This window comes from Dryas octopetala, chromosome 3, assembly GCF_963921425.1.
Source record: "Dryas octopetala chromosome 3, drDryOcto1.1, whole genome shotgun sequence".
In the NCBI taxonomy this organism is placed as follows: domain Eukaryota; kingdom Viridiplantae; phylum Streptophyta; class Magnoliopsida; order Rosales; family Rosaceae; genus Dryas; species Dryas octopetala.
In genome coordinates this window covers 21,780,935-21,792,234 of record NC_141368.1, presented here as the reverse complement: position 1 = coordinate 21,792,234, position 11,300 = coordinate 21,780,935, and the positions used below count along the sequence as shown (strand labels likewise).

General features: G+C 34.5%; 3 protein-coding genes across 4 annotated transcripts; 2 read left to right on the top strand and 1 right to left on the bottom strand.

The window, feature by feature from the left end:
* Window positions 1-657: 657 nt before the first annotated feature.
* LOC147291793 (uncharacterized) lies at window positions 658-2,637 on the top strand. The gene is made up of 2 exons (XM_086238473.1): window positions 658-984; window positions 2,059-2,637. The coding sequence occupies exons 1-2, from the start codon at window positions 658-660 to the stop codon at window positions 2,635-2,637; spliced, it is 906 nt and encodes a 301-aa protein (XP_086094599.1).
* A 981-nt stretch (window positions 2,638-3,618) lies between these two features.
* Window positions 3,619-5,040, top strand: LOC147291792 (uncharacterized). The gene is made up of 3 exons (XM_086236024.1): window positions 3,619-4,137; window positions 4,242-4,473; window positions 4,568-5,040. The coding sequence occupies exons 1-3, from the start codon at window positions 3,619-3,621 to the stop codon at window positions 5,038-5,040; spliced, it is 1,224 nt and encodes a 407-aa protein (XP_086092150.1).
* Window positions 5,041-6,367: 1,327 nt separating this feature from the next.
* LOC147291791 (uncharacterized) lies at window positions 6,368-11,300 on the bottom strand. 2 transcript variants are annotated; one of them, XM_086234808.1, is made up of 5 exons: window positions 11,171-11,284; window positions 9,052-9,563; window positions 8,721-8,958; window positions 7,578-7,924; window positions 6,368-7,100 (listed from the first exon to the last, which is right to left on the bottom strand). In XM_086234808.1, exons 2-5 carry the CDS (start codon window positions 9,559-9,561, stop codon window positions 6,567-6,569), a joined length of 1,629 nt encoding a protein of 542 aa, XP_086090934.1. In that variant the 5' UTR covers window positions 9,562-9,563; window positions 11,171-11,284; the 3' UTR covers window positions 6,368-6,566. The 2 variants fall into 2 exon arrangements, with proteins under 2 accessions (XP_086090934.1, XP_086090932.1); XM_086234806.1 differs by lacking the exons at window positions 8,721-8,958; window positions 9,052-9,563 and having other exon boundaries at window positions 7,578-7,957; window positions 11,171-11,300.

The following is an 11,300-nucleotide window of genomic DNA, read 5'->3' as shown; positions in this document are numbered from 1 at the left end:
TTCAAAGATCAAGGTAAATAGATTTTCACCTTGAGATTGGGTTTTGGTTTTTGGGTTTTCTTATGTCTATTAATTTTGGTTGTTATTTTCTGATTTAGGTTTTTTGAAACAATGAATTAATGAGATTTTCCTTTTCTTTTTCATTTGGTTATGTTTTGGTTTCTAGGTATAGAAAATTGTCCATTGCCTTATGCCAATTTGGTTATTGGGTACATGTAATTGTCCATTGCCTTATGTAAATTTGTTCGTCTATGTGTTCTACATGATCTGCCAGCATGATCTGAAATTATTATTGGTCTAGGACATATAAATGTAGTGGATCCTATATGAGTAATAGAAGTGTTGGTGATCAGGACAACATTCTCTCTGTTGGGTAATAGAATTGTTGGTGATCCTATATGGGAAAAAGCATTGGTTAGAAATATAATCTAAGAGCTGATCGATATCTTGTGAACAATATATAGATAAGAGAATAAACAAAAATTAAAGTTAGGATCGTAATTCCTTGATTTGTTTTATTTCCTGCAAGTACATTATACATTACATTACAAGATAGATAGAAAGCAACATACATATTATATTATAGAAATCATATTTGTGTTAAGTTGACTAATTACTAAATTCATATAATATGCATTAGGCTATTGAGTGTACGAGATGGCTTCAAAAAACGACCTTGACATTGATGATACGGCTCTATGGCCACCCTTTATTGAGGAGCACTTCATTCACTTATTGCATGAATCGGCAAAAAAGGGCTTACAAACCTCAACTTTGGATAAGAATGAATGGGATGGCATAGGAAATGTCATTTTTACTAAATTTGGTAAGAGATACTCTCGTGAGAAGATGAAGTCCAAATATAATAGATTACGTAAATTACACCGTGAATTTGCAAAGATTGTGGCTCATACGGGAATGGGGTGGGACCCGAATGCCAACACAGTTCACGCATCTGAAGAGGTTTGGGCATCCTACATTAAGGTATGCATAAATTACCTTTCATGACTGCTAGCTAGCTGATGATACTTACAAAGGCATTGTCTGTTGTTGATATTGTTACTGCAGTTGTAATTTATTGTTCATGATGTAACGAATCTGCTGTAAGTTTTAATGTTATAAACTATAATATATATTAATTGATAACCAGGGTGTGTGTGGAATGAGATAACACCACTAGGGGCTAAGTCTAGTCTTGCCAAAGAGATGCCAAGCCCATTTACACCAAGAAATTGAGCAACAAATACAGGGGTCACAGCAGCTTGGATTATGTTAGAGGTGTTCCCAACTTTGGCTAGGCCAGAAAACACATAGTCACTGACTGTGACTTTAGCAGGGCTCTTGCAGGAATAGCCTGCAGGGATAGTGTGCTAATGTAAGAACCCCAACTACTTTTACTATGTGTAAATAAATGGGCATTAAGCATATAATTAAGAAGGGATAGTGTGCTAATGTAAGAACCCCAACTGCTTTTACTTATGTAATTAATTAAGGATGCAAATAAGCACATAAAGTCATATCACATCGAAGAGGATATAACTGGCTAATTATGCTAGCTAGCTGTTGAATTGAACCACCACATTAAAGCTAGTACTGGTACCTTAATTTCTATATATTCAGTGATTATATTATTAATTACCAACTTCAAGGAGATAAACTTAATTAGGCAAATGAGTAGTACAAATATTATGTGTGGTTGAGTTGATACATGCAGCTAGCAGATGTGTTGGTTTATTGCATGATCATAGTATTTGTGCATTAGTTTGAAATTTTGCAGTACGTACGTACTATGCCATATGCCTTTGTCAGCTTAATTATGTATAAGCTGCCCTGCTATATATTTAACTTCACGGTGGTGTTTATTGTAGCTGTTGGTATTTGTCATAAACAACTTCCAGGACTAACTAATATATCCTGGTGTCATAAACTATTTAGAAATTGCATATTATATATTCTTTCTAAGCATTAAATTATTAATGTTTGGCATTCCTTTTTTATTGGGGTGGGTGTTTGCTTTTTATTTACATATTTTTATTGTGTATTGTTTCAACTTTACAGAAAAACAAGTTTGCGAGCCGTTTTCGAAAAAAAGGATGTCCACATTATCATGTGCTTGGTGAGATTTTCAACAACACCACTGCCACTGGACAAATGTCTCATGCATCTACTCATTCTCCTCCAAATTCTGATGATGAGAGAGATTTAGAGACTGAATTTCTCACTTCTGGGGCACACATTGAAAATGGGAAAAGAGCTTATAGTGAGGGAGATGAAGCTACTACTCACACACACAGACGTCCTCTAGTCCCCCCAGCTGATCTTCGCCCAAAAAAAGAATCAAGATCATCTAAATCAGCCAAATTGGATGATGCACTTGAGGCCTGGACCAAAGCGCTAAGTGCCAAGACGGAAGCATCATTGGCAAAGATTGACCGCCGAAAGAACAAGGAAGTGTCATCTCCTTTGAGAGAATTAGGATCCATTGAAGATTGCATGGAGGTGTTAGAGGCTATGGAGGGGGTGGATGATGATGCATATGTCAAAGCTCTTGAGAAATTTACCAGTCCAGATTGGAGGAGAATGTTTATGAGGATGTCAGATACAAGGAAAAGAGTGTGGCTTAATAGCCTAAAGTGAATGTTTGCTAGCTACTTAATTGGCAGTACTTAATTGACAGTACTTAATAGACTTGTCGTTTGATATGCACTTCTAGCAATTCATTGATTTTTATATTTTAATATTTTTTTTTTTGTGACATATTTTTTGTCTTTTTTTATTAACATTATATAAGGACGATGTGACCTACATTCAAGCTTAAGTCCTATTGAGCTTGAGTAGCCAGTCACTATTTTAATATCTGCCAAATACATAAAAGAGAATACTAATTGGAAGCTAGTCAGCAGCAATCGGATTGCAACAAATTAACTGGAGCCAAGATTACCAAAGGACTCATCTTCACTCAATGTAGTTTTCTTAAGTAATCAAAAGTTGGTCTAACAGTGAACTTCTCATACATCTTTATAACATTTCTTTCAATGCTGACACATCATTTATGTTCATCATTTATGTTCAAATTTCTACTACCTACTTACATTAACTTCAAATATCTACCTACTTACATTAACTTCAAATATCTACCTATCTCTTATTAAGGCTGTGAATGACCCATCTCTTTTACTTTCTCTCTTCCTCTACATTAGTCTCTTTGCCAACTTAATGAGCTTGTGTCTCTCTGGGAGAAGAAGATTGACAAGACCCTTAAGAGGATCTATGTTCTAGAGAAGCCTCAAGAACATTCAAGGTTAGTCACAAATAATGTCAATTTTATTTATTTTCAAATTAAATTAATAAAGAGGAACATAATTTATTAATTTCATTCTTTCACACTATTGACATTGTGATTCGTGGACTGTAAGATAGTTTCATAATCGAAATGCATGCTTCACGGAAATCCTACAACAATGAGAGAATTAGTTAAACAAAGAGATATATTATTGGTGTGTGGTGTTTTGTCAAGGGTTTTGATGTATATTTGGGTTACTTTATTGATACTTATTATGTTCCAATACAACTTGATTTGTTTATATAACTAGCTTATTTGTGTATGTTTATTATAGGATGAACCCAAATGAGATTGACAATGATGATTCAAGTTCTGAAAGTGATTCATCGACTGATTTAGAGGATTCACTTGGAGAGTTACTCTTAATTACAAATCTACATGAACATCACTCACGTTTAACTAAAGAGCCGTGTAGGACTTCACAACTATCAGGTCGTCAATATGTGATAGAGTTGTTGCATGGGCATCCTGATAGGTTATTTGATTTAGTAAGAATGAACAAAGATACATTTGTGAACTTCTGCTCGACACTAAGGGGGTCCGATTTTTTACAAGATGATAGATCAGTTTGTGTCGAGGAGGCATTGTGTATGTTTTTGTATACTATTTGTCATACAGTTCGCAATAGGGTGGTTTCTGAGACATTTCAACATTCTAAGGAGACTGTATCAAGACAATTTAAGAGAGTTCTCAAAGCAATATGTCGACTTGGCGCTCATATAATTCAACCTGGAAATATGGATGAGACTCTTCCTGAGATCATGGGAAATCCCAAGTATTATCCATGGTTTGAGGTAATAAATTCTATTAGTATTAGTATACAATACAAATTTTATAATTTTGCTAAATCTATTATAGTCTGGTACTAATATTGATTATTTGAATTGTCACTTGGTAGAATTGTATTGGGGCAATTGATGGAACACATATCAGTGCATGGGCACCTGCATCGAAGCAAGTTCCATATCGAGGTAGAAAAGTGCAGGTGACCCAAAATGTTATGTGTGCATGTTCCTTTGACATGTTGTTCACATTTGTCTATACGGGATGGGAAGGAACAGCTAATGACTCAAGAGTGTTGATGGATGCAATAAATAGAGAAGAGAACCGGTTTCCATTGCCTAAGGAAGGTATAAAGTCATTCAAATACGTTTAAATTATTTTAACATAATATATATAATATATTTTAATAGTAAAATAATTGATTGCATTGTTCTTCAATAGGAAAATATTATGTTGTTGATTCCGGATACGCAAATATGCCTGGATTTCTCACACCATATCGTGGACAGCGTTATCACTTGCGTGATTATAGAGGAAGAAACAGACAACCAAGAGGTCCAATGGAATTATTCAACTATAGACACTCATCACTACGTAACGTTATTGAACGGTGTTTTGGAGTGCTTAAGGCTCGTTTTCCTATTCTGAAATTAATGCCTAATTGTCCACTTAGGAAACAACGACTTATTCCCATTGCATGTTGCACAGTGCACAACTTCATTAGAATGCAATCAAGGGGTGATAGAATGTTTCATCAATACCAAGCTGAAGACCTTGATGTGGTAGATGAAGAAAGCTCGGGGGCAAGTCAAGAAGGGGCAAACATGGACTTGAATGAGGAAAATCAAATGAGTGATATTAGAGATCACATAGCTGGGGCTATGTGGCTAGATTATGTTAATAATCGGTCTTAGAATTTGTGTTAAATTGAACTTTTTGTTATCTTGGATGTTTGAATGATTCTTAATTTGTGTTAATTTGAAGTAAACTCTATATTATTTTGAATGATTCTTGAATTTGTGCTATGAAATTTTATTATCGATCTTAGGTTACGGACCTTGTGTATAGAGTCTCGGGTCTCAGGTGTGGGATCCCGGGCCCCAGTTCTTGGATCTCGGATCTCGAGAGTTGGGTATTGAGTCTTGAGTTCAAACTTTAAGTTTAAATCCTTATACAAACAACATATTGGAAAAAAAAATATTATTTTAAAAAATATCAACCAAACAAGTTTTCAAATATTTTAAAATTTAAAAACAGTTTTTAAGTTCTATACCAAACAAGTTTTCAAATTTTTAAAACTGAATTTAAAATCTCATATTTTAAAAATGGATCCATGTTTTTGAATTTTTTTTTTTTTGAATTGGATACCAAACGGGGCCTAAGCCTCTCTTTTTTTAATCCCACTCTCACCAAACATGGGCTTAGGGTCTTAGGCTCCGTTTGTTACGCCGGACTGTGTTGGACTGGATTATTTTTAGGTATTAAGCTGGACTGTGTTGGACTGGAGTAAGCTGGATTAAATGTTATCCTATGTTTGGTGCTGTGTCGGATTATGAAGCTGGATAAGCTAAATAGCACTGTCTTGTGTTTGGTGCATGGCCGGACTAAACTATAATTATTTTAATTTTTAAATTAATAAAAACAATTTAATTATTTATTTTTTAAAATATAATTTCAATACCTAAAATAATGTACTTTATGTATTTGTTTATTAAATAAATACATTTTATCCAATGACAATTCACTTTTTGAAATAGTTTGAAGGATTATGCAACTGTTTTGGCAATGTTAATTAACCACCGTTATGCATCACAAAGTAAAAAATACAAAATATCTTTTTACTCTTTTTCATGTTAAAACCTCCATGATCGTGTATGGTTGAACTCTAAACAGGGTCTTAAGTGCTGTAGGGTCCTATGCACAATCAATTTCTATTGAGATGCTCCATAAGTTGAAATTCTTTTCTAGGAGCAGGCTTTGTATTGAAATAGTATGTGGTCATGTACCAATTTTGGCATACTCAAGAGTGCACATCATATGTGGTTATGTGTGCAGCTCTAATTCCTTGGCTTCCCTTTTTCCTTCATGACAGGGATCTTTCAGAGATTTAAAGAAGAAAAATAACAAAGTTCATAAGTTAGATCAAACAAGATAGATCAAAACCTAGAAGGTGCCTCTGCTTGTAATTTGACAACCAAACAAGATAGATCAATTAAGGTGCCTCTGCTTGTAATTCGACAACCAAACAAAATAGATCAAAACCCAGAAAAAAAAAAAAAAAAAACCCAATGAAGAAACTACAAAGTTCATCAGTTCATAATCAACATCCAAAGTTCATGTCCTAATTAATAAACTACAAAGAAGATGATGTCTTGACTGAATATAGTCCACAAAATAACCATGAGAAACACCCACAATCAAGACTACATATTACCACATGTCATCCTCTAGCATTGTCACTTAGCAACCTACGAACAAACACTTCTTTGACATCATCCCCCAATGACTTGAACAATGATATAGTTTGGGGTTTGTCCAAAATGATGCTCATGGCATCAATCTGTTCCAAAGCTGAAAGCCCCATATTTTTGAGTTCATTAGCAATATCACTACGATCTTCATTACCTCGTATTATAGCATCAGTTACAGCTTGCATTCTTTTTCCAGATTCTGCAAATAATTTTTCTAATGCAAGAACTATGCTATATGTTCCATCACTTGAGTTTCCAGTTGCTCTTTTCCTCTTTCTTTGACTGTTATGAGACTGACTACTTTCTTGATTCATTGAAATGGGAGATACATCATTCTCAGCTCCAAGTTCACTTTCACTAACCTCCTTATGGCTTTGCTCCTCCATCATCTCAATAGGGGCTTCCGATCCTCGACCAGTAGCACGATCCTTTCCATATATATTAGCAAACCTTTCAAAAAGTGGAAAAGGTTTGTTTCTCCATCCTTCCGCATCTTTGTTTTTCTACATTAAATAAGGAAATCAACAATAAAATGCAATTCAATTATTCAATAATTAGATTTTATCAATCTATATCTGGTGGTGCTATTAATGTTCACCTTTCCTAGTGTAGTACGTGAGGAATAACATAGCAATTGAGTCATAGATTAATGCATTGAAGCACCCAAATATTCAGTAGCAAAAATAAAAACTAACTTTGAATATATATTTCTCATAACAAATTGGCGTTTTCACTTTCTACCTGGGTGTTTTCCCAGCCACAAATCTATTAAACAATTAAATGCTACTGCTGTTGAGGCATATAAGAAAATGTATGTTATAATTAATCATAAATAATATAGATATCAGTCACTGTCTTGCAGATTGCCTGAACTTGAAAAAAAAAATTTAAATTGCTACTGCTACCTTATGCTCTCCCTTGGTTGTTTTATAAGAAATAATAAGTAGAGGCATATTAGCAACATAAGTGAGTACAAGTACCTGCACATAAGTCTGCCATGCATCGTCACTGTCGACCTCAATGCACTTCTTAGCATCATTCCATGCAAATCCACTTGTGTTAATCATGTCAAAAACTATGCTATAATCTTTTTTCCATTTTTTGGTTTTTGACTCAATGTGTGGAAATGCCTTTAGCTTAGAAGTAGGGCATAATTCATCCAAGGCTTTCTCAATTTGGACCATTGTACCAGATTTGAAACTACCTGTATCACAACGATGGCCTCGAGCGACAAAATCCTCTATAATTTTTAGCAATGCATCCTCTTCAAATTTTGACCATATCCGCCTGGTACCTTTCTTGCTACCACCAGCATTGCCACCACCAGCTTCCATTATTGCAAGGCAATATATAACATATGCTAAGAAAATGATAAAAATAGCATTATGCAAATATAAATACATAGTTAAATTTAAACTCAATTTAAATAAGCAAATATATAGTTAAATTTGTCACAAGTCTACACCCAAATCACATAAGAAAATACATAGTTAAGTTTACACCTAAATCATATAAACAAATACATAGTTAAAGTTTACACCTAAATCACATTAGCAAATACATAGTTAAAGTTTAAATCCAAATCAAAATCTAAGGCTGGTGGTGCCTATTTCCCCTCCACTCATTGTACATTTGTTGGGCCAAGTCATCTCTCCATGTAGTCCATTGATCAGATGCTCCAATGGTACCAAGCATATCACCTTCTACCATGTTTTCTGCATCTTCAAATTCATTTAATTCATCATCCATTGGATCTGTAGACATCTCCCTCCTAATAAGATTATGTAGAAGACAACAAGCCGTAATTATTCGACATTGTGTCTTTATTGGATAAAAAGATGGACTCCTCAGTATGGCCCACCTAGCTTTTATCAAGCCAAAACAACGTTCTATTACGTTCCTTGCAGATGAATGTTTCATATTAAAAAACTCCTCATGATTTGTTGGTGTACTTCCCTCCCTCCATTCTGATAAATGATATCTTGTTCCTCTATAAGGTGCAAGAAATCCCTCACCATTTGTGTAACCGCCATCTACAAGGTAATAATATCCTAACAACCACAGCAACAATTATTATTAGTGTGGCAATACTTTAAAATATCGGATATAAATGTCAGGCCGGCTAATAGCCTTACCAGTGGGAACTTTTAACCCATTAGGCCTAGTTATTGCATCACGAAGTACTCTAGAATCAGATGCGGAGCCCTCCCAACCCGGTAACACAAATATGAATTGCATGTCCCGTGAACATACACCTAACACATTTGTTGCAATTTCACCTTTTCTTGTTCGGTATCTTGGCTTGTCAACTTCAGCTACACGCACTTTAATGTAAGTGCCATCTAATGCTCCCAAGCAATTCTAAAAGAATAAAATTGTAAGCTTCAACAATTAAATTGTAAAAAAAAGGTCAAACACTAGTTAAACTTTGGGGAGATTGTTGTATGAACATACCTTAAACCATTTCCATCTAGGATTTGTGCTATTATCATGCACAGGGTCCGGTATTTTCAATAGACTACCTTGTAATCGCAAAACTCCTTGCAGCACAGAGTTGAAGTACCTACTAATAGTCTCTCCTGACCGGAAAAATCTACCACTAATAGTACGATTCTTAACATGATGTGCAAGTACATGTAAGAACATACACACTTGCTCCTCCACAGACACCAAACCATCATTCTTTACCCTTCCATCATTACGAAGCAATTCACATAATAGACCAAAAGTTCTTCTATCCATTCTCAATTCATTCACACACTCTATGTCACTATTGCCTATTATGCTATTTAGATAACGCAAACGAGTCTCATGTCTAACCAAAGAACGATTGTCCAAGGCATGTCTTTCAATACATCTCCGTCTATTTTTTAACATCATCATCACAAGTAGTGCACAAGCACACATCGTTTCTAAATGCCATAGCTCCAATAATAAGATCAATAAAATCTTTCTTCGATCCATATCTAAGAATTATAAAATAGACATATTATTACTAATACAATTTAAAAGAAAGAAAGAAGCAACATACAATACTAAGATTATCAAATACAAAAATATTAACAAGAAAAACCAATCTCCTACATATGGACGTGCAAATACATGTTATTGTATCACTAGAGTTATAAAACTCTAGCACATGCAATAGACATTTATTAAAAAACAAGCGTTTTTTCAGTCTTTAATTGTGGCCTCTTTCTTTCCACTATGTTAACAAAGTGGCACTTGATTTACAGGTAAAATAGAGAGTAATATTAGACATACCGTATCTTTTATACCACATTAGTATAACACTTAGAATCCGCTTTAGTGAAGATGTGAGACAAATAATTTTATATAAATTTACAAGAATAAAGTGAAATCAATAATTATTCTACTCATGAAAGCATTGAGCTCATCCTCTTACCAGAATGCATCTCTACAATGACTCAATCTCATTATCTCAATGACCTCAAGCATATTTATGGTCTCTTTCTAAAGAAAAAAACCACACTTTCGCCATCAAATTTTAGTTTAAAGTTTGATAAATGATAATGGATCCAACATAAAGTCACTGTCAAACAAATTTCCCCTATAGAATTTGTCTTTCATTGTACACACACACACACACATATATATATACTAAAAACTATGTTTAGGGGACAAGAACAGTACGTTGATTCTCTACCAAATAAAACAGTCAGCAAAATTAAATGTTATTGTTCTATTCCATTTACAACTCTAGAAATATTATTGTTCCAAAACTACAAACTAACCAGCTTCCATTCATTAAATGTTGACTTATGTAATTTAGATCCAACCACACCATGGGAAAAGTTTGGATTATTAAGGTAAAGGTGATCAGGTCATTAAGCACAGAAAACTGATCTTAATTTCATCTACATAAATAACATGGTAAATTTCAATACAATAAACTACATATTCAAAGAACAATCCAATTATATCAACGACCATTGAACTGGGAGGTCACAATCAATTCTCCAACAAGAAACACAAAGAGACAATATTTATTTTTGCCAACCACCAGCACAAAAGTAACACTCAGCTGCAATTCTATATAATAAGCTTGACTCACAACCAACTCAAGTTCTGACTTGAAGGCAAGCATATTAAAGCACAAACACACACGCACAGAGAGGGAAAGAGAGAGAGAGAGAGAGAGAGAGAGAGAGAGAGAGAGAGAGAGAGAGAGAGAGAGAGACAGAGACAGAGACAGAGATAGAAACAGAGACAGAGAAAGAGAAGACTCTCCTTCACAAAACTCACAACTACTGATCCAAGGTTTCTGCTCCCGAAAAAAAAACCCAAAAAATATGCAGAAAAAAACCCACAAAATTACCTAATAAAAAATGCAGAAAAAACCCACAAAATTACTCAAAAAAAAACCCAAAATATATGTAGAAAAACCCAATAGATCAAGCCATCAAAACAACAAAAAAACCCCAAATCTGAAATAAAAGAAAGCAAAAACAAAGAACCAACACATCAAGTAAAGTGAAAAGAAAAGAAAAGAATCAAAAGCAAAAGATAAGAGTCATCAGGAAATAAAATGACAGAAAGAGAGAGAGCTGACCTTGTGAGATTTGAAGCAGAGGAAATTTGAAGAAGACGATGAAGTATTGGCGAGCGTCGACTGTCGAATGGCTAAGCAGATCAGGTGCTATGTAAGAAGGAGCTTACACAGCGAGGTGTGTTTACACGGT